Source organism: Hyperolius riggenbachi, chromosome 10 (genome assembly GCF_040937935.1).
Source record: "Hyperolius riggenbachi isolate aHypRig1 chromosome 10, aHypRig1.pri, whole genome shotgun sequence".
NCBI lineage: Eukaryota > Metazoa > Chordata > Amphibia > Anura > Hyperoliidae > Hyperolius > Hyperolius riggenbachi.
In genome coordinates this window covers 294,159,167-294,186,788 of record NC_090655.1, presented here as the reverse complement: position 1 = coordinate 294,186,788, position 27,622 = coordinate 294,159,167, and the positions used below count along the sequence as shown (strand labels likewise).

Here is a 27,622-nt window from a genome sequence, read left to right as displayed (position 1 = left end):
AGTGATGCAGCCCAGGCAGGAAGTGATGCAGTACAGCTGGAGGAGGAGTTGCAGGAGGTGGAGGGAACTCTCGGCTAGAGAGGTAATTGTGTGGCTTTTGTTATTTAGTTATATTATACATTGAGGGGAGTGACACACTTTGTTACAGAGGAGGCCATAGTACCAGTGGGGTAACTGAGGAGCTCTGGGCCCCGGTGCAGGACTCACATGGGGCCCCCAAGCACTCTAACTATTGGTACAGCGTCCCAAATCCTGCCAAGGACACCCCCAGTGCCAGAGGGGCAGGAAGGGGGTGGGGAACAGCTTGTGAAAGTGGAACTGTACTCAGAACTCCCCCCTTCCTTTCTGAAAGATAAGCAGCAGCATAATAACCTTTAAAGAAAAGCATTTCTTTGCTACAGCTGATACAAATCCAGTGATAAATCTGCAGTGTGTCTACTTCCTGCTTTCATGGAAGCAGACATACTGTTAACAACCTGTGCTTTTAAATCAGCTTATCTGCCATGGCAGTCATGTGACATGGGGAGAGATTAAATTATAACTTGTGATAAGACACGGATGAGGGGGGATTAGATTGGCTAAACTCTCTATGTATATACAGGGAGCATTTCTCTGTGTTTTCTTTCTGCCCTGTACAAGAGTACAGGTGCACTTTAATGATTAATACTATTCAAAGCATTTATAGAAGTGATTACTAACACAGGAACAATTGAGGGTGGGCCCCTCTGGCCCAAGGGCCCTCAGTGCAGTTGCAATCTCTGCAACCCTTATTGCTACACCCTGCGTGGTACGACTGTCACTCTCCTGATCCACCCCCTGGAAGAAACATGTATATAACTGCTGTGATTTGTTTGCCAGTTTCTAGTGATCCCGTACATGTGCCAAAGATTATGTCTGGCATCTCACCTTCCTAGTAATAACTCACATCACAGAGACAGGAGAAGATGTATATGGAATATAGCCATGTCCTTCCAGTGCCGGCATCTCACCTTCCTAGTAATAATTCAGTCACTTCACAGAGACAAGAGAAGATGTATATGGAATATAGCCATGTCCCTCCAGTGCCGGCATCTCACCTTCCTAGTAATAATTCACATCACAGAGACTAGAGAAGATGTATACGGAATATAGCCATGTCCTTCCAGTGCCGGCATCTCACCTTCCTAGTAATAATTCAGTCACATCACAGAGACATGAGAAGATGTATATGGAATATAGCCATGTCCCTCCAGTGCTGGCATCTCACCTTCCTAGTAATAATTCAGTCACATCACAGAGACAAGAGGAGATGTATATGGAATATAGCCATGTCCCTCCAGTGCCGGCATCTCACCTTCCTAGTAATAACTCACATCACAGAGACAGGAGAAGATGTATATGGAATATAGCCATGTCCTTCCAGTGCCGGCATCTCACCTTCCTAGTAATAATTCAGTCACTTCACAGAGACAAGAGAAGATGTATATGGAATATAGCCATGTCCCTCCAGTGCCAGAATCTCACCTTCCTAGTAATAATTCACATCACAGAGACAAGAGGAGATGTATATGGAATATAGCCATGTCCCTCCAGTGCTGGCATCTCACCTTCCTAGTAATAATTCAGTCACATCACAGAGACAAGAGAAGATGTATATGGAATATAGCTATGTCCCTCCAGTGCTGGCATCTCACCTTCCTAGTAATAACTCACATCACAGAGACAGGAGAAGATGTATATGGAATATAGCCATGTCCTTCCAGTGCCGGCATCTCACCTTCCTAGTAATAATTCAGTCACATCACAGAGACAAGAGAAGATGTATATGGAATATAGCCATGTCCCTCCAGTGCCAGGATCTCACCTTCCTAGTAATTACTCACTTCACAGAGACAAGAGAAGATGTATATGGAATATAGCCATGTCCCTCCAGTGCCGGCATCTCACCTTCCTAGTAATAATTCAGTCACTTCACAGAGACAAGAGAAGATGTATATGGAATATAGCCATGTCCCTCCAGTGCCAGGATCTCACCTTCCTAGTAATTACTCACTTCACAGAGACAAGAGAAGATGTATATGGAATATAGCCATGTCCCTCCAGTGCTGGCATCTCACCTTCCTAGTAATAACTCACATCACAGAGACAAGAGAAGATGTATATGGCATATAGCCATGTCCTTCCAGTACTAGCATCTCACCTTCCTAGTAATAATTCAGTCACTTCACAGAGACAAGAGAAGATGTATATGGAATATAGCCATGTCCCTCCAGTGCTGGCATCTCACCTTCCTAGTAATAATTCAGTCACATCACAGAGACAAGAGGAGATGTATATGGAATATAGCCATGTCCCCCCAGTGCTGGCATGTCACCTTCCTAGTAATAATTCACATCACAGAGACAAGAGAAGATGTATATGGAATATAGCCATGTCCCTCCAGTGCTGGCATCTCACCTTCCTAGTAATAATTCAGTCACATCACAGAGACAATAGGAGATGTATATGGAATATAGCCATGTCCCCCCAGTGCTGGCATGTCACCTTCCTAGTAATAATTCAGTCACATCACAGAGACAAGAGGAGATGTATATGGAATATAGCCATGTCCCTCCAGTGCTGGCATGTCACCTTCCTAGTAATAATTCACATCACAGAGACAGGAGAAGATGTATATGGAATATAGCCATGTCCCTCCAGTGCCGGCATCTCACCTTCCTAGTAATAACTCACATCACAGAGACAAGAGGAGATGTATATGGAATATAGCCATGTCCCTCCAGTGCTGGCATCTCACCTTTCTAGTAATATCTCAGTCACATCACAGAGACAAGAGAAGATGTATATGGAATACAGCCATGTCCCTCCAGTGCTGGCATCTCACCTTCCTAGTAATAACTCACATCACAGAGACAAGAGAAGATGTATATGGAATATAGCCATGTCCCTCCAGTGCCGGCATCTCACTTTCCTAGTAATAATTCAGTCACATCACAGAGACAAGAGAAGATGTATATGGAATATAGCCATGTCCCTCCAGTGCCGGCATCTCACCTTCCTAGTAATAATTCAGTCACATCACAGAGACAAGGGAAGATGTATATGGAATATAGCCATGTCCCTCCAGTGCTGGCATCTCACCTTCCTACTAATAATTCAGTCACATCACAGAGACAAGAGAAGATGTATATGGAATATAGCCATGTCCCCCCAGTGCTGGCATGTCACCTTCCTAGTAATAATTCACATCACAGAGACAAGAGAAGATGTATATGGAATATAGCCATGTCCCTCCAGTGCTGGCATCTCACCTTCCTAGTAATAATTCAGTCACATCACAGAGACAATAGGAGATGTATATGGAATATAGCCATGTCCCCCCAGTGCTGGCATGTCACCTTCCTAGTAATAATTCAGTCACATCACAGAGACAAGAGAAGATGTATATGGAATATAGCCATGTCCCTCCAGTGCTGGCATCTCACCTTCCTAGTAATAATTCAGTCACATCACAGAGACAAGAGGAGATGTATATGGAATATAGCCATGTCCCCCCAGTGCTGGCATGTCACCTTCCTAGTAATAATTCAGTCACATCACAGAGACAAGAGAAGATGTATATAGAATATAGCCATGTCCCTCCAGTGCCGGCATCTCACCTTCCTAGTAATAATTCAGTCACATCACAGAGACAAGAGGAGATGTATATGGAATATAGCCATGTCCCCCCAGTGCTGGCATCTTACTTTCCTAGTAATAATTCGGTCACATCACAGAGACAAGAGAAGATGTATATGGAATATAGCCATGTCCCTCCAGTGCCGGCATCTCACTTTCCTAGTAATAATTCAGTCACATCACAGAGACAAGAGAAGATGTATATGGAATATAGCTATGTCCCTCCAGTGCCGGCATCTCACCTTCCTAGTAATAATTCAGTCACATCACAGAGACAGGAGAAGATGTATATGGAATATAGCCATGTCCCTCCAGTGCCGGCATCTCACCTTCCTAGTAATAATTCACATCACAGAGACAAGAGAAGATGTATATGGAATATAGCTATGTCCCTCCAGTGCCGGCATCTCACCTTCCTAGTAATAACTCACATCACAGAGACAAGAGAAGATGTATATGGAATATAGCTATGTCCCTCCAGTGCCGGCATCTCACCTTCCTAGTAATAATTCGGTCACATCACAGAGACAAGAGAAGATGTATATGGAATATAGCCATGTCCCTCCAGTGCCGGCATCTCACTTTCCTAGTAATAATTCAGTCACATCACAGAGACAAGAGAAGATGTATATGGAATATAGCTATGTCCCTCCAGTGCCGGCATCTCACCTTCCTAGTAATAATTCAGTCACATCACAGAGACAGGAGAAGATGTATATGGAATATAGCCATGTCCCTCCAGTGCCGGCATCTCACCTTCCTAGTAATAATTCACATCACAGAGACAAGAGAAGATGTATATGGAATACAGCCATGTCCCTCCAGTGCTGGCATCTCACCTTCCTAGTAATAACTCAGTCACATCACAGAGACAAGAGAAGATGTATATGGAATACAGCCATGTCCCTCCAGTGCTGGCATCTCACCTTCCTAGTAATAACTCAGTCACATCACAGAGACAAGAGAAGATGTATATGGAATATAGCCATGTCCCTCCAGTGCTGGCATCTCACCTTCCTAGTAATAACTCAGTCACATCACAGAGACAAGAGGAGATGTATATGGAATATAGCCATGTCCCCCCAGTGCTGGCATGTCACCTTCCTAGTAATAATTCACATCACAGAGACAAGAGAAGATGTATATGGAATATAGCTATGTCCCTCCAGTGCCGGCATCTCACCTTCCTAGTAATAACTCAGTCACATCACAGAGACAAGAGGAGATGTATATGGAATATAGCCATGTCCCTCCAGTGCTGGCATCTCACCTTCCTAGTAATAACTCAGTCACATCACAGAGACAAGAGAAGATGTATATGGAATATAGCCATGTCCCTCCAGTGCTGGCATCTCACCTTCCTAGTAATAACTCAGTCACATCACAGAGACAAGAGGAGATGTATATGGAATATAGCCATGTCCCTCCAGTGCCGGCATCTCACCTTCCTAGTAATAACTCAGTCACATCACAGAGACAAGAGGAGATGTATATGGAATATAGCCATGTCCCTCCAGTGCTGGCATCTCACCTTCCTAGTAATAACTCAGTCACATCACAGAGACAAGAGGAGATGTATATGGAATATAGCCATGTCCCTCCAGTGCTGGCATCTCACCTTCCTAGTAATAACTCAGTCATATCACAGAGACAAGAGAAGATGTATATGGAATACAGCCATGTCCCTCCAGTGCTGGCATCTCACCTTCCTAGTAATAACTCAGTCACATCACAGAGACAAGAGTAGATGTATATGGAATATAGCCATGTCCCTCCAGTGCTGGCATCTCACCTTCCTAGTAATAACTCACATCACAGAGACAAGAGGAGATGTATATGGAATATAGCCATGTCCCTCCAGTGCCGGCATCTTACTTTCCTAGTAATAATTCAGTCACATCACAGAGACAAGAGAAGATGTATATGGAATATAGCCATGTCCCTCCAGTGCCGGCATCCCACCTTCCTAGTAATAATTCAGTCACATCACAGAGACAAGAGGAGATGTATATGGAATATAGCCATGTCCCTCCAGTGCTGGCATCTCACCTTCCTAGTAATAACTCAGTCACATCACAGAGACAAGAGGAGATGTATATGGAATATAGCCATGTCCCTCCAGTGCTGGCATCTCACCTTCCTAGTAATAACTCAGTCACATCACAGAGACAAGAGGAGATGTATATGGAATATAGCCATGTCCCTCCAGTGCTGGCATCTCACCTTCCTAGTAATAACTCAGTCATATCACAGAGACAAGAGAAGATGTATATGGAATACAGCCATGTCCCTCCAGTGCTGGCATCTCACCTTCCTAGTAATAACTCAGTCACATCACAGAGACAAGAGTAGATGTATATGGAATATAGCCATGTCCCTCCAGTGCTGGCATGTCACCTTCCTAGTAATAACTCAGTCACATCACAGAGACAAGAGAAGATGTATATGGAATACAGCCATGTCCCTCCAGTGCTGGCATCTCACCTTCCTAGTAATAATTCAGTCACATCACAGAGACAGGAGAAGATGTATATGGAATATAGCCATGTCCCTCCAGTGCTGGCATGTCACCTTCCTAGTAATAACTCACATCACAGAGACAAGAGAAGATGTATATGGAATACAGCCATGTCCCTCCAGTGCTGGCATGTCACCTTCCTAGTAATAACTCAGTCACATCACAGAGACAAGAGAAGATGTATATGGAATATAGCCATGTCCCTCCAGTGCTGGCATCTCACCTTCCTAGTAATAACTCACATCACAGAGACAAGAGAAGATGTATATGGAATACAGCCATGTCCCTCCAGTGCTGGCATGTCACCTTCCTAGTAATAATTCAGTCACATCACAGAGACAAGAGAAGATGTATATGGAATATAGCCATGTCCCTCCAGTGCTGGCATGTCACCTTCCTAGTAATAACTCACATCACAGAGACAAGAGAAGATGTATATGGAATACAGCCATGTCCCTCCAGTGCTGGCATGTCACCTTCCTAGTAATAACTCAGTCACATCACAGAGACAAGAGAAGATGTATATGGAATATAGCCATGTCCCTCCAGTGCCGGCATCTCACCTTCCTAGTAATAACTCACATCACAGAGACAAGAGAAGATGTATATGGAATATAGTGTGTCCTGTCCGCCACTCATACACAAGAACTTCCTGATTTGTACGAGACCTTACAGCCATATCAATCAGAACGTCCTCCGGGGGAAACCCCCTGATGTTGATTATGTACCATTGCATCTCCAACTCCAGATGCTACAGATCTTTCATGAGTCCAAACTAGCAGGGCACCCAGGGGAAACCAAGACTGTGGAACTTATGTCCCGTCATGTGTGGTGGCCTTCCATTAAGAAAGACTGTAAGGCATTTGTGGCAGCCTGCGCCACTTGTGCCGGGAATAAGGTATCTGGGGTGGCTCCCCGAGGTCATCTTGTACCTTTGCCCGTTGCATCGAGACCTTGGTCTCATCTTTCAATGGATTTTGTGGGGGATTTACCTTCTTCAGGAGGTAAAAAAGTTATTTGGGTCACAGGCGAACTGATTTAGTAAAATAGCACATTTTGTACTCGAGAACTAGCTAAGCTATTTATTACACACATTTTCCGTTTGCATGGTATTCCAGAAAACATTGTGTCAGGCGGGGGGGTCAGTTTGTGTCTCGTTTCTGTTGTGCTTTTTGTGATCTTTTAGGCATTAAACTCTCTTTCTCCTCCGGGTTTCATCCGGAAACTAACAGGCAAACAGAGAGAACCAACAAGCCCCTGGAGCAGCATCTCCGCTTTTTTGCATCTGACTATCAGGACTCTTGGTTGGATTATTACCATTTGCTGAATTTGGTTTTAATAACCTCCCTAGTTCATCCACCAAACTGTCACCATTTTGGGTTGTCTCTGGTCAGAATCCTAAGTTTACTTTTTTCCCCTCTTCTCCTTCTCCTCTTCCAGCTTTAGCGGATTGGCGTACTCACATTCAGCGGATTTGGCTCCAGGTACAGCAAAATCTACGCAGTGCTGTATCCAGACAGAAAAGATATGCTGACGCTAAACGTTCACTTGAATTTGAATTTTCCCCGGGGGATATGGTATGGGTTTCTATCCATAATATCCCGTTACGTCACCCTTCTGTGAAATTGGGACCTAGGTTTATAGGTCCTTATCCCATTCAGGAGAAGATTAATGATGTGGTTTATAGGGTAACACTACCTCAATCTATCAGAGGAGTTAACTCATTTCATGTTTCCCTTTTAAAACCAGCAGCAAACACAATTCCATCCTCAGCCCCTCCTCCACCCGTAGAGGTGGATGGTGAAACAGAATATGAAATTGAGAACATTTTGGACTCCAGGAGAGTTTGGGGATTTATACAGTATTTAGTGGATTGGAAAGGTTATGGGCCGGAGGCAAGGTGTTGGCTTCCGGACCGTCAGACACATGCTGATCAGTTAATTCAGGAAATTCATCGGGAATCCCCCAATAAGCCTGGAGGAGAGTGTTCGGAGACCACTCCTCAAGAGGAGGGGGGGAATGTGACGTGCTTACCTTCCAGCGACCTCCGCGCTGGAATCCTCTGGCAGCATCCCCGGCTTCCCTCCGGCCGTGTCTTCTGGCTCGCGCGCGACCCAAAGGTCGCATCGCGCACGCGTGAGTTCTAGTGAGCCTTATAGGCTCAGGAGGAGGATTTAGGATGAGAGCAGGTGATGTCATAAGTGACATCACCAAATGGGAGTGGCCACTGATTGAGGAGTTTTGTATTTAAAGGGGAACTGAAGAGAAAGGTATATGGAGGCTGTCATGTTTATTTCCTTTTAATCAATACCAGTTGCCTGGCAGCCCTGCTGGTCTATTTCTCTGCAGTAGTATCTGATTAAAACCAGAAACAAGCATGCAGCTAGTCTTGTCAGATCAGACTTCTAAGTCTGAACCACTGAAACACCTGATCTGCTGCATGCTTGTTCAGGGGCTATGGCTAATAGTATTAGAGGCAGAGGATCAGCAGGGCTGCCAGGCAACTGGTATTGTCTAAAAGGAAATAAACATGACAGCCTCCATATACCTCTCTCTTCAGTTCCCCTTTAAGGCCAGAGCATTCAGTGCCCGCTGACCTTGATACTAATCAGTTTGCTGGTTCTCGGTCTAGTTAGCTACTTTGAGCTACATTAATATATTGTGTAGACGCACAATATATATGTACTCCAGTTAGTCAGTCTTTGTTGTTTTCTATATGTATATATTTGTAATTCTTTCATAATATCCTGATATTATTGTAGTAACATCTTACTGTATATTTATCTGTGTACTGACTTCTTGCTTGTTTCCTGACCTCGCTCTAGTCTAGTCCTTCTGTACCGCTGCCATCTGAGTTACGTTACTGACTCGGCCTGTCCCTGACTCTGTTACTGCCTGATCCTTGCTATACGACTGACATCTGATACGCGTGTATGACCCGGCTTGCCTCCTGACCTCGCTCTAGTCTAGTCCTTCTGTACCGCTGCCATCTGAGTTACGTTACTGACTCGGCCTGTCCCTGACTCTGTTACTGCCTGATCCTTGCTATACGACTGACATCTGATACGCGTGTATGACCCGGCTTGCCTCCTGACCTCGCTCTAGTCTAGTCCTTCTGTACCGCTGCCATCTGAGTTACGTTACTGACTCGGCCTGTCCCTGACTCTGTTACTGCCTGATCCTTGCTATACGACTGACATCTGATACGCGTGTATGACCCGGCTTGCCTCCTGACCTCGCTCTAGTCTAGTCCTTCTGTACCGCTGCCATCTGAGTTACGTTACTGACTCGGCCTGTCCCTGACTCTGTTACTGCCTGATCCTTGCTATACGACTGACATCTGATACGCGTGTATGACCCGGCTTGCCTCCTGACCTCGCTCTAGTCTAGTCCTTCTGTACCGCAGCCATCTGAGTTACGTTACTGACTCGGCCTGTCCCTGACTGTGTTACTGCCTGATCCTTGCTATACGACTGACATCTGATACGCGTGTATGACCCGGCTTGCCTCCTGACCTCGCTCTAGTCTAGTCCTTCTGTACCGCTGCCATCTGATTTACGTTACTGACTCGGCCTGTCCCTGACTGTGTTACTGCCTGATCCTTGCTATACGACTGACATCTGATACGCGTGTATGACCCGGCTTGCCTCCTGACCTCGCTCTAGTCTAGTCCTTCTGTACCGCTGCCATCTGAGTTACGTTACTGACTCGGCCTGTCCCTGACTCTGTTACTGCCTGATCCTTGCTATACGACTGACATCTGATACGCGTGTATGACCCGGCGAGAATTTGACTACGATTTAGCTTAATTACTTTGTACCTCGATATCTCTAACTTGTGCACAAGTTCTGACCGTTAGATTACGCCTTGAACTTTTGTCGACTATTTATCTGTATGTTAACTCATCACACTCCAGCGTTATGAATTCATACATATGAAACATGAGTATTAAACCACAAAGTAATAATGAGAACCTTTATTATCTTTTTCCTGTCTAAGATCTGAGCTCAAGGAGCAAGAGACATATGTGAGGAGTGATCAGCAGTCTATGGAGGAGGGTGACATGATGAGGACACGTAAAGAGGAAGAAGAAGAGACATATGTGAGGAGTGATCAGCAGTCTATGGAGGAGGGAGACACGATGAGGACAAGTAAAGAGGAAGAAGAAGAGACATATGTGAGGAGTGATCAGCAGTCTATGGAGGAGAGTGACACGATGAGGACAAGTAAAGAGGAAGAAGAAGAGACGTATGTGAGGAGTGATCAGCAGTCTATGGGGGAGGGTGACATGATGAGGACAATTAAAGAGGAGGAAGAGACGTATGTGAGGAGTGATCAGCAGTTTATGGAGGAGGGTGTCCTGATGGTGAAAATTAAAGAGGAAGAAGAAGAGACGTATGTGGGGAGTGATCAGCAGTCTATGGAGGAGGGTGTCATGATGGTGACAGTTAAAGAGGAAGAAGAAGAGACGTATATGAGGAGTGATCAGCACTTGGTGGAGGAGGATGTCATGATGGTGACAATTAAAGAGGAGGAAGAAGATGCGTATGTGAGGGGTGATCAGCAGTGTATGAAGGAGGGTGACATGATGAGGACAACTAGAAAGAAGGACAATGGTACAAAGGGCAGAACTGGTGAGTAATCAAAAATATACATTGAAAATGTTTCTAGTTATTATGACTGCGTCACTGCTCACAGACTGGCCTGATTCCGCAATATGCTATGTACTCCTATTTAGTTACTTTATACAATCAGATTTTTATCCACTGAAGCTATCATTCCGGTTGTATTTGTCGACAGCTTAAAAAAACAAACACTTATAGACTGTGTGATTGGGGGGGGGGGGGGGGGGGGGCGATCTAGGTTTCATCTCTTTTTCTTCTTACTTCTTCTCTCCTCTCTTCTCTAATAAGCTATGTAACTAGCCTGACTTGATTGAGACGTTACAACTTGAAATAATTGGGTTATAATAATTGACATGGACACTATCTTTGGATTCCGGCTTCTGAGACTTTATTAAGACTATTTCTGATAAGATGATTACAAGGAATGACCGCAAGTTATACAATATATGCTGAGTATTAAGAAGTTGTCAACTTCACGTTTGTATACAAGCTTATATCTGTCTATGTTCATTTTCTGTTGGCCTTTGGCACTGGTCTTTGTTTTAAAAAAAAACCTCATTAGGGCCCTTTTCCACCAGCGACTGAATCGCAAAACCGCAAACCGCTAGCGATTTTACAATCGCTACGGTTTGCTTTTTAACATAGGAATCGCGGTAGGTCATTTCCACTACCGCGATTCGCTTTTGTCGGGAACGCGAACGCGCGGCGGAGCGATAATTGCCGCGATTTTGCTATGCAGTGCATAGCATAGCAAAATCGTGGCCGCAAACGTCGGGGGAATCGCCGGTTTTGCGATTCAGCAATCGCTAGCGTTCAGCGTGAACGCTAGCGATTGCAGGTGGAAAAGGGCCCTTAAATTGATTTGTTAAAAAAAACCCAAAAAATAACAAACAGATACTGTGCAGACACGCTGATGGCTTTAATATATAATAATACAGTGTTCTCCCCAGAAATGTTTTCCAGCCGGGTGGCATGAAAAAGTAGCCGGGTGGCGTGTGACGGGGGAATTCAGGGCCAATGCAACTCTGCTTACCGCACAGGATGAGGAGGAAAAACGATGACAGCCGGTGCTTACCAAAATTAGCTGGGTGAAGCACCCCTTTAAAAGTGCCTGATGAGAACACGGAATATTGGTCACTGTTATAGTTTCATTTCATACTAGGGGTGATCGTTTGCATTTAATATGTTGGTTAATTTCACGTACCATACAACAGTGTTTGTTGCATTTCAAAGGGGGAAGGGGGGGGGGGGTAATTATGGCTTTTCATATGGATGTTATTTGTTGCTGGGGTATTGCAGATAGTGTACAGGGGTCAGTATCGTACTAAATTATCTGCAATACCGCTGGACCACAGCAGTAAATAACATCCATATGAAATAACATGCATGTGAACTCTGCGAGAATCACTCCCCACCCACACACTGCCCTTTCAAGCCGGCACCTGCACACACCTTCAACACAGGAACCGTGTTCCATATTTACTTTTTTTGCATCAGTGGGGAACTTTTAACAGACTTTGCACAACTACCACATCCAGATTTGTGCTTTGTACAGTTGTAAATCAAGTAAAGTATAAGCACTTATGGGCAATCAGGCAGGCTGACACAGACAGCATTCAGCACCATCCTCCATCTCCAGCAAGTCAGCTTATCTAAATTGCAGCTGACTGCAGTCATTGTTTGCTTGTTTTCCCAGGTCCCCTATAGCTTGAAAGCTCTGCAGACTGAAATATATCAGATAAAAAGTGCTCCTGCTCATTAGTGGACACATAGATCTAATACCAGTAGAAGGAGTTCCTGTGCAGGATTCCAGGCATCAGAGCGGCATAAATCAGAACAGCTTCTGTTGAAGAGAAGCATCCGGGATACAGAGGGGGCGGGGCGGCTGAGCTCAATGTCGCGTGCACTGCCTGATCTTATCTGTGCACTGCCTCGGAGCTGCACGGAAGGGATGGGACTGGCTGCTGATGACATTCATCCAGCCAGTCCAGGACAGAGGGAACACACTGGTTTTGCTAGGTGTGAGAGAGAATCTGCCCGCAGCTTCGCCTCCCCCCACACAGCAGTAGCCTGCCTGCACTTCACTCAATCACACTAGACGTCCGCCTCCACTAGCTGAGCTGCCTGCGAGTTAACACATGTGAATGCAATGCAGACACAGGCAGCCAGCAAAGCGGGGCGGACTAGCAGAGTATAAACACAGCACTACTAGGGAGAAGCTGAGGCTGACACACTCCGTGAGAAGTTTGGATCTCAGCTCACTCCCGTATGCAGAGCATGGTCCCGCCCCTTACAACTTACCCAGCCAATCGCTGTACCAGGTCACACAGGCAGAGAAGTCTCCTGCAGTGTATATAGCGCAGGCTTTCGCTATTGTCTGAGACGGCCACTGATAGAAGGCAACGAAGTGCTCATGGCTGCAGTTTTACAGCACCACTTTTTTCTAGTTAGACGAGCAGGAAAGCAGGTGGGCGGGCATTCAAATCAGCCGGGCGGCCCGCCCACTTAATTAGGCCTGGGGAGAACACTGTAATATGTTCTCCGCTCTGCCTTCAGTCTCCCATCGGAGATCGACGCTCGGAGACTGTTAGACGGCGAAACCGCCGCCTTTTTACTTTTACTAATCTGCAGCAGCGCTGCACTGGGGACAGCCTTTTGGGCACAAGAAAGCCATCGGCTCTCATAGGCTGAAGCCTATGACAGCCGATCGCCATGATTGGCTGGCTGCGGGGAGGGAGGGAGGAAAAGAAATAATAAATTGTTATATTTATTGAAAAATAAATAAGAAAAATATTGATAAAACATAAATAAATACAGGGGGAGCGATCAGACCCCACCAACAGAGAGCACTGTTGGTGGGGAGAAAAGGGGGGATCACTTGTGTGCTGTGTTGTGCAGCCCTGCAACTTGGCCTTAAAGCTGCAGTGGCCTATTTTGACGAAAATAGCCTGATCTTTAGGGGGGTTTAGCACTGTGGTCCTTAAGTGGTTAAAGGACAACTGTAGTAAGAAGAATTTTGGAGGCTGCCATATTTATTTCCTTTTAAATAATTCCAGTTACCTGGCAGCCCTGCTGGTCTATTTCTCTGCAGTAGTGTCTGAATCACACCAGAAACAAGCATGCAGCTAATCCTGTCAGATCTGACAACAATGTCAGAAACACCTGATCTGCTGCATGCTTGTTCAGGGGCTATGGGTAAAAGTATTAGAGGCAGAGGATCAGCAGGGCTGCCAGGCAACTGGTATTGCTTAAAAGGAAAAAAACATGGCAGCCTCCATATACCTCTCTCTTCAGTTGTCCTTTAACCACTTGACGACCGCAGTGCTAACTCCCCCTAACTTTTGTTATGCTGGGCTGTGCAGGCTTTTCAGCCTTTTGCTCAGCCCAGCTATAATGCCCAGTGATCAGACTCCCCTCCTTTTTTATCCCTAAGGGGACATGCCGCCGGAGGGGACCGATCACTGTGGCCGTGTTTTTTTTTTTTCTTGTTTTTTTTTTCCCAAGCCTCTATGAGGCTCTCTCTCCCTTCCTCCCTCCCCTCCTCTCCTCCCCTCCGTAATCTTTATGGAACAGGACGGTGATCCGTCCTGTTCCGCCTCTCATAGGCATCACCCTATGAGAGGATGGTGATCCCCGGCCAATCAGAGGACGGGGATCGCCGATCTCATACAGAGCTGCCGGGGACTGCAGTGCTGTACGCTTGTAAACAAAGGTGATTTCTTTCCCCTTACGTTTACAAGCAGCCTGCTAGCTGCGATCGGCGTCTAGCAGGCTATTCATGGAACTCCGCTTCGTGAAGGGGCAGGGAACGATCGCACATGCGCGTGGCCATTCCCTGGGAAACTGCAGCCCAAAGACTTGACGCCAATCTCGTCCACGCCCATCGGCATCAGGCGGCCCCCAGATGGTTAAGAAGGGGAGCTCCAGATGCTAGTCCCCTCTCCAGTAGAAATGAGTATAGAGGTACATAGTACCCCTTACCCATTCCCATAAAGGATTAAAGAGTAACTGTCAGGCTGCAGAAGCTAATTTAAACCTCTATTCTCCTGTGTTAAACAGTTTAGAAGGAAGCTCAAAAGCCATTAGTGAAGATAAACATTTCAGTTACCTTTGATGTGTGCTTATCTTAGTCTGTTATAGACCCATAAAGACGCAAGCCGCAGCTAAACTGCAAAGCATTCTGGGGCCCTCCCCTCGGCTGCTAATGAGACGGTACAGGAGCTTCTAATCAGTCCATCGCGAAACACTGATAAATCTCGGGGCAGAGTTTCACTGCAGGAGTCAGCTATTGTTCCTAGCCACATGGCTCATTAATATTCACTGCACACCGTGTTGTTCAAGAACCAGCTTATCTGTGATCAGAAGCAGGCAGGACATGACGACACATTTGGCTTCACAAACATGGAGCCTGCCATGAGCTGTCAGGAGCATCTATCTCTGCATATACTATATACAAATTCTGTGAAATCCAAACGTGGACAGTGAAATGCATATGTAATGTAAGTACAGCCAATCTTTAGCTACTGATATATGTGTTTATTTTCTCTGAGACCCTATACCTAACAGCTCCTCTTTAAAGGAATAAAAACACAACAACGAAAAAAGTCCTTTATTAGTCTTAATTAACCATGAATACTTACTGTACCTTTGTAAAAAATGATCCCACGCCAATATCCTTGAATATGTCCCACGCCAATATTCTCTAGATACCTTGATTGAAGATCTCAGTGCACCGCTGTCACACACTGCCTCTCCCAGCGCAGCTCTAGCTATACTAAGTAGCTACAGCATATAGCTAGAACTTAACCATCTGTAACCACTTCAGGACCACAGTCCTAAACACCCAGGTCATTTTTTTTACTAAAAGAGTCACTGCAGCTTTAAGGGGTCACTGCAGGGCCGCACAACTCATCACACAAGTGATCCTCCCCCCCCTCCCATTTTCTCCCCACCAACAGAGTTTTCTGTTGGTGGGGTCTGATCGCCCCCCAGATGTTTATTTGTTTTTTTATAAATATTTATTGTATTTATTTTTTATTATTTAAACATATTTTTTAGTATTTTTCACATACACCCTCCCTACCTCTCCCGGCCAGCCTATCACTGCCGATCGCTCCTGTGTCCCACGGGGGGACAGCCGTATCACATGGCTGTCCCCAATACAGCGCTGCAGTAGATCGCAGCGCTGTACTTTGTTTATAGACGGCGTCTAACAGTCTCCGGGCGGCGATCACCACTGGGAGACTGAAGGCGGGGCGAAGCTCTGACATCCAAGCAGGAGATGCGCGCAGCTTGCACGCAATCTCCTGCACAAGCAAGCTCCAGGACCTGACGCGGTCCTGGGGCTGCCGCCGCGGTAACGCCCGTTGGCATGAGGCGGTCTTAGGGTAGTTACATTTCCCTCCAGGGCTCCGAATTGGTCTATTAACAGACCAAAGTGAATCTGGAGGATTACCATTGGTCTGTTAATAGACCAGTGGGGAGCCCTGGAGGGAAATGCAAACATTCTTAAAGGGAACCTTAAAGGAGAACTGAAGTGAGAGGTATACAGAGGCTGCCATATTTATTTCCTTTTAATCATTACCAGTTGCCTGGCAGCCCTGCTGGTCTATTTCTCTGCAGTAGTGTCTGAATCCCCCGCCGCCTGCCCCCTGCAGCTGTCCTGTGCCCTAGCAATCACACACTGATCCTCCAGCCCCCCGCCACCAGCCCCCTGCAGCCATCCTGTGCCTTAGCAATCACTCGCGGATCCTCCGGTCCCCAGCTGCCAGCCCCCTGCAGCCATCCTGTGCCCTAGCAATCACACACTGATCCTCCAGTCCCCCGCCGCCAGCCCCCTGCTGCTGTCCTGTGCCCTAGCAATCACACACTGATCCTCCGGTCCTCCGCCGCCAGCCCCCTGCAGCTGTCCTGTGCCCTAGCAATCACACACTGATCCTCCGGTCCTTCGCCGCCAGCCCCCTGCAGCTGTCCTGTGCCCTAGTAGCAATCACACACTGATCCTCCGGTCCTCCGCCGCCAGCCTCCTGCAGCTGTCCTGTGCCCTAGTAGCAACCACACACTGATCCTCCGGTCCTCCGCCGCCAGCCCCCTGCAGCTGTCCTGTGCCCTAGCAATCACACACTGATCCTCCGGTCCTCCGCCGCCAACCCCCTGCAGCTGTCCTGTGCCCTAGTAGCAATCACACACTGATCCTCCGGTCCCCCGCCGCCAGCCCCCTGCAGCCGTCCTGTGCCCTCGCAATCACTCGCTTATCCTCCTGTCCCCCGCCGCCAGCCCCCTGCAGCCATCCTGTGCTCTCACAGTCACTCACTGATCCTCCAGTCCCACTGCAGCCGTCCTGTGCCCTCCCAGTCACTCACTGATCCTCCGGTCCTCCCCCCCCCCCCCCCCCCCGCCAGTCACCTGCAGCCACCCTGTGCCCTCGCAATCACTCACTGATCCTCCAGTCCCCCGCCGCCAGCCCCCTGCAGCCATCCTGTGCCCTAGCAATCACACACTGATCCTCCGGTCCTCCGCCGCCAGCCCCCTGGAGCAGTCCTGTGCCCTAGCAATCACACACTGATCCTCTGGTCCCCCGCCAGCCCCCTGCAGCCGTCCTGTGCCCTAGCAATCACTCGCGGATCCTCCGGTCCCCGGCCGCCAGCCCCCTGCAGCCATCCTGTGCCCTAGCAATCACTCACTGATCCTCCGGTCCACTGCCGCCAGCCCCCTGCAGCTGTCCTGTGCCCTCGCCGTCACTCACTGATCCTCCGGTCCCCCACCGCCAGCCCCCTGCAGCCGTCCTGTGCCCTCGCAATCACTCGCGGCTCCTCCTGTCCCCCGCCACCAGCCCCCTGCAGCCGTTCTGTGCCCTAGCAATCACTCACTGATCCTCCTGTCCCCCGCCGCCAGCCCCCTGCAGCCGTCCTGTGCCCTCGCAATCACTCACTGATCCTCCAGTCCCCCGCCGCCAGCCCCCTGCAGCGGTCCTGTGCCCTAGCAATCACTCGCGACTCCTCCTGTCCCCCGCCGCCAGCCCCCTGCAGCCGTCCTGTGCCCTAGCAATCACTCACTGATCCTCCGGTCCCCCACTGCCAGCCCCCTGCAGCGGTCCTGTGCCCTAGCAATCACTCACTGATCCTCCGGTCCCCCACTGCCAGCCCCCTGCAGCCGTCCTGTGCCCTCCCAGTCACACCCGGATCCTCCAGCTCCCTGCCACCAGCCCCCTGCAGCCGTCCTGTGCCCTAGCAATCACTCGTGTATCCTCCAGTCCCCCGCCGCCAGCTAGTTTCATCTTTGCTGACTCGGAGTCGGGGGGCCGCCACGTATAGCTTTGCATTTCTGCTGGTGCAGGAAGCAATCGCGGACGTTAACACGTACAGTTTTACGCGTTAATCTCCGCGATCCCTTCCTGCACCAGCCGTACCTGATATTTATCTCTTTCAGGCAGAGAAAGAAAAAAAGGAACATAGCCTAGTTATTTGTGTGCTAGGCACTGTACATACCCATGTCTATCTCATCATGTCACACGTCACTTCGGGCATCCTTTAACATACCCTGAAAATGTGGTGTTTCTGGCACATACATGGGCTTTGCTATTAACTGCTACATTTGGCAGCGATTGACTTTAATGTTAAATGTGAATGCTGATTTTTGACAGAAATGTTTGCATTAAAGTGAATCGGTGAACGGCCGTTGTTCGCAGGAAACTGTCCTCTTGTGAACTTTTTGGTCCGTCACTAAATAAGAATGTGTAAGTGACACCACATTGCTCTACAAACATAACACAGATGTCTTGCTATAAGTACATAGAGGTCTGTTGTCACAGGAGTAACACATTGCTGCCATTGTTTCATCAAGCTCTACAATTTACTGCTTACCATGTATGGCCAATGCTTTATGTGTAGGGAGGGGCAATGACATGCAAATAACCCTGACTTGTATGCAAATGTGATGCAAATTGTATGCAAATAATCAGATTTGCCAGGAAATGCATTTGATTGGCTGAATTCCTAGCTACATTTTTTTTCATGCAAGGCAACGTTATTGCCATGTGATTGGCTGTCTGTTTTGAGTACAACCTTCTGCATTGTTTTGTCAGGCTGATGATTAGTGATGGTCAGTGACATGCCAATAGCTCTGAGATGGTGCAAATGATATGCTAATTATATGCAAAGTAATGCAGCTGCTATATTTGGTCCATTTCCAATCAGCTTAAAGAGACACTTAAGCCAGAAAAAAAATGAGTTTTACTCACCTGGGGCTTCTACCAGCCCCCTGCAGCAGTCCTGTGCCCTCGCAGCCACTCACTAATCCTCTGGTCCCCTGCCACCAGCTAGTTCTGCTTCTACCAGCCCCCTGCAGCAGTCCTGTGCCCTCACAGCCACTCACTAATCCTCTGGTCCCCCGCTGCCAGCTAGTTCTGCTTCTACCAGCCCCCTGCAGCAGTCCTGTGCCCTCGCAGCTACTCACTAATCCTCTGGTCCCCCCGCTGCCAGCTAGTTCTGCTTCTACCAGCCCACTGCAGCCATCCTGTGCCCTCGCAGCCACTCACTAATCCTCTGGTCCCCCACAGCCAGCTAGTTCTGCTTCTACCAGCCCCCTGCAGCAGTCCTGTGCCCTCGCAGCCACTCACTAATCCTCTGGTCCCCCGCCACCAGCTAGTTCTGCTTCTACCAGTCCCCTGCAGCAGTCCTGTGCCCTCGCAGCCCCTCACTTATCCTCTGGTCCCCCTCTGCCAGCTAGTTTCGTTTTTGCCGACAGGCCCGTCAGGACTGGCCACGCGTAGCTTTTTCCGCATTCCCGACTGTAATTAGCACTATTGCAGGCCACAACGCATATCTATGCGTGCGTAATGCGGCAACGCGTATTTTTGTACGCATTGCGGCCCGCAATAGCGCTAATTACAGTCGGGAATGCGGAAAAAGCTACGCGTAGCCAGTCCTGACGGGCCTGTCGGCAAAAACGAAACTAGCTGGCAGAGGGGGACCAGAGGATTAGTGAGGGGCTGCGAGGGCACAGGACTGCTGCAGGGGACTGGTAGAAGCAGAACTAGCTGGTGGCGGGGGACCAGAGGATTAGTGAGGGGCTGCGAGGGCACAGGACTGCTGCAGGGGACTGGTAGAAGCAGAACTAGCAGGCAGCGGGGGACCGGAGGATTAGTGAGTGGCTGCGAGGGCACAGGACTGCTGCAGGGGGCTGGTAGAAGCAGAACTAGCAGGCAGCGGGGGACCGGAGGATTAGTGAGTGGCTGTGAGGGCACAGGATGGCTGCAGGGGGCTGGTAGAAGCAGAACTAGCTGGCAGAGGGGGACCAGAGGATTAGTGAGTGGCTGCGAGGGCACAGGACTGCTGCAGGGGACTGGTAGAAGCCCCAGGTGAGTAAAACTCATTTTTTTTCCTGACTTAAAGAGAACCAGAGATGAAGCACCCTCATGTATTTTATTACATTTATCAGTGGGAACATGACAGTAAACACCTACCCTGCTTTTAGTTTCATTGTTATCTGCTTAATTAGTCTATTAGCAACTGTGATAAGAATCCACCGACTATTCAGTCGAGGTTTGACCTGGAATCATTATAGCTGAGTCACTTTTCTGTGGAGTCCTTTCAAGCCCAAGCCTTCCCCCTCCTGGCTTAGATCTTCTGCTTTGCATACTGAGAGCTGTGATGACTGGGAGAGGCTGCTGCTCCTGAGAGAGAAGCTCTGTGGCTGTAATATGATCCCTGTGTGCTCTGTCTGCACTAGATACTGATAATAACGGCAGTTTCATTCCTATGAGAGACACTCCCTACAGGCAAGCTGTACATCATACCAAAATGAAAGCACATAGATGAAAGGCTGCATTTAGCCTAGATAGCAGCATAGTCTCATATAGCCTAGACAGCACATCCAGAACAACTGATAACCCGGAAGGAGAAGGGATATGAGCCGGCGGCCATATTTGATTTTTCCTGGAGCAATAATGGATAAAAAACACTAAAAAAGGCACACCAGAGCGGCAAAATTATCAGGTAGAGCATTTATTCTTTACAAGCTATCAACTGATATGTTTATTTTGTGTGAAACGTTCATCTCTGGTTCCCTTTAAGGTTCACTTTAAAGGACAACTGTAGTGAGAAATATATGGAGGCTGCCATATTTATTTCCTTTTATACAATACCAGTTGCCTGGCAGTCCTTCCGGTCAGAAATGAGGGTGCAGCTAATCTTGTCAGATCTGACAACAATATCAGAAACACCTGATCTGCTGCATGCTTGTTCAGGGGTTATGTCTAACAGTAGAGGCAGAGGATCAGCAGGGCAGCCAGGCAACTGGTATTGCTTAAAAGGAAATAAATATGTCATCCTCCATATCCCTCTCACTCCAGCTGTCCTATAAACTTTGCACCAACTTGGATTTATCAGCAGCTCACTGACCCTCCCTAATGATAATCGCTCCTTTGTCAAGAATATTTTATCTTTATTATCAAGTTGTCATTAGGTACTTATCAAGTGAGCTGTAAGAATCAGAAATATATATGCTTATCTCATGGTATATGACTAATGCATCTGTTAGCATTATTATATCATGTGTAGTGTGTGTTTAACAATCCTAGTTATACCTGGAGTGCTGTGACTTATAATACCAAATATACAAATAGGGTCAGCAGCAAACACCACTTAGCAATTTATATAGATAGTGTGCAGAACAGATTATGAACCGCATATATGAATAGAGCAAGAAAAAGCAGATCTGATTACAGTGCACCACTCCCCGCACACCGCACCACTCCCCGCGCACCGCACCACTCCCCGCGCACCGCACCACTCCCCGCGCACCGCACCACTCCCCGCGCACCGCACCACTCCCCGCGCACCGCACCACTCCCCGCGCACCGCACCACTCCCCGCGCACCGCACCACTCCCCGCGCACCGCACCACTCCCCGCGCACCGCACCACTCCCCGCGCACCGCACCACTCCCCGCTCACCGCACCACTCCCCGCACACCGCACCACTCCCCGCACACCGCACCACTCCCCGCACACCGCACCACTCCCCGCACACCGCACCACTCCCCGCACACCGCACCACTCCCCGCACACCACTCCCCGCACATCGCACCACTCCCTGCACACTGCACCACTCCCTGCACACCGCACCACTCCCTGCACACCGCACCACTCCCTGCACACCGCACCGCACCACTCCCCGCACACCGTACCGCACCACTCCCCGCACACCGCACCACTCCCCGCACACCGCACCACTCCCCGCACACCCCACCACTCCCCGCACACCGCACCACTCCCAGCACACCGCACCACTCCCCGCACACCGCACCACTCCCCGCACACCGCACCACACCCTGCACACCGCACCACTCCCTGCACAGTGCACCACTCCCTGCACAGTGCACCACTCCCTGCACAGTGCACCACTCCCTGCACAGTGCATCACTCCCCGCACAGTGCACCACTCCCCGCACAGTGCACCACTCCCCGCACAGTGCACCACTCCCCGCACAGTGCACCACTCCCCGCACACCGCGCCACTCCCCGCACACCGCGCCACTCCCCGCACACCGCGCCACTCCCCGCACACCGCGCCACTCCCCGCACACCGCGCCACTCCCCGCACACCGCGCCACTCCCTGCACACCGCGCCACTCCCTGCACACCGCACCACTCCCTGCCCTCGCACCACTCCCTGCACACCGCACCGCACCACTCCCTGCACACCGCACCACTCCCTGCACACCACACCACTCCCTGCACACTGCACCGCAACACACCCTGCACACCGCACCACTCCCTGCACGCCGTACCACTCCCTGCACACCACACCACTCCCTGCCCTCGCACCACTCCCTGCACACCGTACCACTCCCTGCACACCACACCACTCCCTGCCCTCGCACCACTCCCTGCACACCGTACCACTCCCTGCACACCACACCACTCCCTGCACACTGCATGCCATTCCCATTCCCATTGTTAATCTTTACTGCATGCTGCATTTTTCCGTTTTTCTGTTGAATGTATTCAGGGAAAATCGGAATAGACAATCGGAAACGGAATCAGAATGGGATTTGCAGTGTACAGGGAGCCTAATCCATTAGAAAATACATCTTTATTCATATCAAAAAATGACATACATCTAAAAACAATGAAAACACCAAATAAGTGGCTGTCACGCTCCAATAGTAGATTACACGTAAATAATACTGGTAAAACATCCCTAAACCATTCCACTGGTAATGCAAACAGAGGACATATATACCAAAATATACATTATTATATTCAAACAACTTCAAGAGGTAAAAAAGGCTAATATTGCACTAATGGTGAACATGGACTATGCCACAATGTGTCCAAAGTGATGACCAAAGTAATAAACAGGAGCCAGAAGTTGTGTAAAGCGAGTAAGACACAGAGAAATGGAATAAGTCAAAGATTGTGCTAAGGGGATGCAGGGGTTGCCAAATAGTGAGTCTGGAGATAGATTGTGCTAAGGGGATGCAGGGGTTGCCAAATAGTGAGTCTGGAGATAGAGTAAGAGAGGAATAAAGGCTGGGAAGTCTCCGCTCTGGAGAAGAATGTGAAGGGTGTTGAAGTGGAAAAAATGGGGTGTAAAGGTGAGGAGTAGTAGCTCGCCCACCTTGGGTACGAGTTTATCTCCCAGTTTATTTCAAAGTACTGATAGGCCTCAGCCCACATGGCTAACACACAGGGGGTCCTATAGATGTGGGTATAACACATGTAGGTATTGCAGAGTTCATAATCAAACACGTCAAGTGGTCTCACTCTCCCGACATAGCAGCCATGATATGAGACAATATATCAATTGTCAGACTTGTAGTGTTGTTTATTTGGTTACATGTGTGAAGTGTGAGACACGGTATGTGGGCTGTACTACCCGTCCCCTTCGTCAAAGAATTTCAGAGCATTACAACGGGGCAGGTAGATGTCTCAGGAATGCTGCATATATTACTAGTGCCTCTAGTGTTTCCAAACATTTTTACTTTGATCATTCCAGTGGTATGTCAGGGTTTCAGTTTCAGGGTATAGAGAGAGTGGCGCACTCTGCAAGGGGGGGAGATCTATATAACAGGCTTTTGAAAAGAGAGGCATTCTGGATTTGGAAATTGGGAACGCGTTCCCCTTTGGGACTCAATTCCAGAATGGACCTCAATACATTTTATGATAAATAACCAACAGTTTGTATTCCTTTTCTGTTTGTTCTCCCCCCCCCCCCCCCCCTTTGCATGGAGAGATCTTTTTCTAGGTTTGCTGGATTCTACTTTTGATTCTGGACTTGCTTTTCTTTTCTTTTTGTCCTTCTCCTCTTTAGTACTTAGCTGCCACATACATGAATACAAATAATTGTTTCATAATAACCGATTTGCGACAATACGATGTGGATTTGCATGTGTTTTTATATGTAGTTTTATTTACAATGTATTGGTTCACACCATTTTAGATTTGTGATGTCTGTAACTTTAAGGCCTAGATGGACACCCAGATGGGTGTGGCCTTGTATACTATATAACTTGTAATTAGCCAAGTTTAACATGTGATCTATGCAAAAAGTGCACTTTACATGGTAAGGGCTCCGCAAAGGACTACAGAGTCATCCAGTGGTGAAGAATAACATTGCAACTATTCCATACAGCAGGAACATGCAATTAATGTTAAGCAAAAACCACAAAGGGTATATTATACTTTGCATGCAAACTATAGTGGAAGCCAAAGTTCCTCCATAGTATAATAAATGTACAATTTGTTTTGGATGCAGGGCATGCATTTTCAACCTAATAGAGGTGGTGCATGCCTGAGTGATTAACCAGTCAATTTCAGCATGTTTGTAGGTATGCGCAACCCCCCCCCCCCCCCCCCCCCCTCCTTTTCATAATGTTGCTAGTATGTAACTACCAGGTTGTATTCTTGAGTTTCCCGTTTGCATGGTAAGTAATAGTAGTTATGCATATGATTTGCATCTGAATTGAATGCGAAGTGTGCAGATAGCTTATTATAGGTGCTGCACATGTGAGCTGGTGGTCATTTCAGATGCAGCCTTTGTGGTATGCGCTGGCCCTCTCCTCGCTGTTCATTAAAATGTAAGTTACACATTTTTGCTTAGCTGCTCCCCAGGTTATACATATGTTGTTTTTAATTTAGGTTAGGCCACTTGCCCGGAGGTCTGCCTCACCGTGGCGCAAGTGTCAAGTATATTATGCTTTTGGACGCAGGGCATGCATTTTCAGCCTAATAGAGGTGGTGCAGCCTGAGCGATTAACCAGTCATTTGCAGCATGTTTTTAGGGATGCGCAACCCCCCCCCCCCTTTTTCCTTATTTTGTAATAGAGGTGGTGCATGCCTGAGCGATTGATATTGTAGATGTTAGAACAATATTTAGTTCATTATTTCCAAGATTTGTAATAAATTCCTGTGCCAGCATTTCTGGTCCATCCCAGAGTATTAAGATATCATCAATGAAACTGTACCACCCCAAAATGTAGGGGTGATACCGTTCCAGGGACTGGGTCCAGACAACTTCTCGCTCCCACCAACCTAAGAATAGCGACTGTGAAAACTGTGACTTCTAATAGTCGTATGACTCGCTTTTAAACTGGTATACTTTTCACCTACTTAAATATGAACTGTCTGAACGACAATAGAACTCTCAACTGAACTTAGTATGAACTTTGAGTGAACTGCAGAATGAACTGTGGTTGAACCTCAAAATGAACTCTGTTTCAACTTTGAGAATACAGTTCATGCACCTGCAAAGTGTATATTCTAAGTTGGCTCAAATTCCAGGTCAGGCGCATCACGTGGTGAGACAGGTCTAGTCATGTCTTTCTAGTTAGACCCGAAACTCACAAGAGTATAAATATGGCCTTGAAAAGCTCTGTTGGGATTCATTAAAGGCACCCTATGTCATATGGCTTAGAATGAGACTCTTCATTTCAGGATCGTAGGTTCGGACACACAGGAATGAGAGTTTGTGTAAAGTAGCTTTTTAAATTCATGTACTTCAGCTGACCAAAGCTGTTAGATATTACTTATGTTACTTCAATGTTTTTATAACAATTCACTATGTAATGTTGTATATCATTTGTATATAACTACAAGAATACATTTTTATACAAAAGGATCTACGTCTAACACTCTATTATTTCAATGGCGATATCTGTGATACTACAAATATATATTGTTGGTATGACTGGTTAAGAACCCATCTGACCAATCTTAGGAGAACTAACACTTCACTGAGTTAATATTCTCCATAGTTGGTTACCTATTTTATATAGGAACTGGCACCTCCCCTCAGAATTCTCTAACAGGAAGTGATGTTGTTTCTCTATTTGCAGCACGGAGTCCCGTCATCAGGAAACTCTCAAAGACTCGTCTCTCTGTATCCACAGACTGTACAGCGGATGATGATGTCACTGGACAAGCGTCTCCTGCAGACTCCCCTCACCTGTCCAATACCAGGGCATCTCATACCAAACGCAGTGCTCCCACTGCTCGAGGTTCTTATTTCTGTTCCACGTGTGGGAAATGTTTTGTGCACAAATCACATCTTGTTGTACACGAGAGATATCACACTGGTGAGAGGCCATATTCATGTGCTGAGTGTGGGAAATGTTATGCACAGAAATCAGATCTTGTCAGACATGAGAGATCTCACACTGCTGAGAAGCCCTATCCATGTGCTCAGTGTGGGAAATGTTTTGCTTATAAATCAGACCTTGTTGTACATGGGAGAATTCACACTGGTGAGAAGCCCTATCCATGTACTGAGTGTGGGAAATGTTTTGGGCATAAATCAGAGCTTGTCACACATAAGAGATTGCATACTGGAGAGAAGCCCTATTCATGTTCTGTGTGTGGTAAATGTTTTGTACAGAAATCACAGCTTGTTGGTCATGAGAGAACTCACACTGGTGAGAAGCCCTATTCATGTGCAGAGTGTGGGAAATGTTTTGTATGGAAATCAAAGCTTGTCATACATGAGAAATCTCACACTGGTGATAGGCCACATGCATGTGCACAGTGTGGGAAATGTTTTATATTGAAATCACATCTTGTCAAGCATGAAAGATCCCACACTGGTGAGAAGCCCTATTCTTGTGCTGAATGTGGGAAATGTTTTGTTAACAAAACAGACCTTGTTAAACATGAGAGAACTCACACTGGTGATAAGCCATATTCATGTGCTGAGTGTGGGAAATGTTTTTTACAGAAATCCCATCTTGTCAAACATGAGAGATCTCACATTGATGAAAAGCCATATCCATGTGCTCAGTGTGAAAAATGTTTTGCATTTAAATCACAGCTTGTCCGACATGAGAGATCTCACACTGGAGAAAAGCCCTATCCATGTGCTGAGTGTGGGAAATGTTTTGCACATAAATCAGATCTTGTCAAGCACAAGAGATCTCACACTGGTGGTAAGTAAGGGTCAGTGATAGCTTTCCAGTGAACCTGAAGTGGCCACAGCATACTGCTCTCCATCTCCCCAGCATAGCAGGCAGTAGGGAGGATGGAGAGGGGGGGTGCAGCAGCCAATAACAGGCTTGCTCAGTTCCGCTTATCCCTCTCTCATCACTGGGAGAAGCTCTATTACTGCTCTGAGTGTGGAAAATGTTTTGCGCATAAATCATATCTTGTCAGTCATGAGAAATCTCACACTGGTGAGAAGCCATATTCATGTGCTGAGTGTGGGAAATGTATTGGCTGGAAATCACATCTTGTCAGACATGAGAGATCTCACACTGGTGGTAAGTAAGGGTCAGTGATAGCTTTGCCTCCAGTGAACCTGAAGTGGCCACAGCATACTGCTCTCCATCT

At 47.6% G+C, this 27,622-nt stretch overlaps 1 protein-coding gene across 1 annotated transcript; it reads left to right on the top strand.

Annotated features, from left to right (window-relative positions):
- On the top strand, window positions 1-27,235 carry LOC137536599 (oocyte zinc finger protein XlCOF22-like). The gene is made up of 3 exons (XM_068258850.1): window positions 1-82; window positions 10,175-10,809; window positions 26,140-27,235. Exons 2-3 carry the CDS (start codon window positions 10,224-10,226, stop codon window positions 27,228-27,230), a joined length of 1,677 nt encoding a protein of 558 aa, XP_068114951.1. The 5' UTR covers window positions 1-82; window positions 10,175-10,223; the 3' UTR covers window positions 27,231-27,235.
- The last annotated feature ends 387 nt before the right edge of the window (window positions 27,236-27,622 follow it).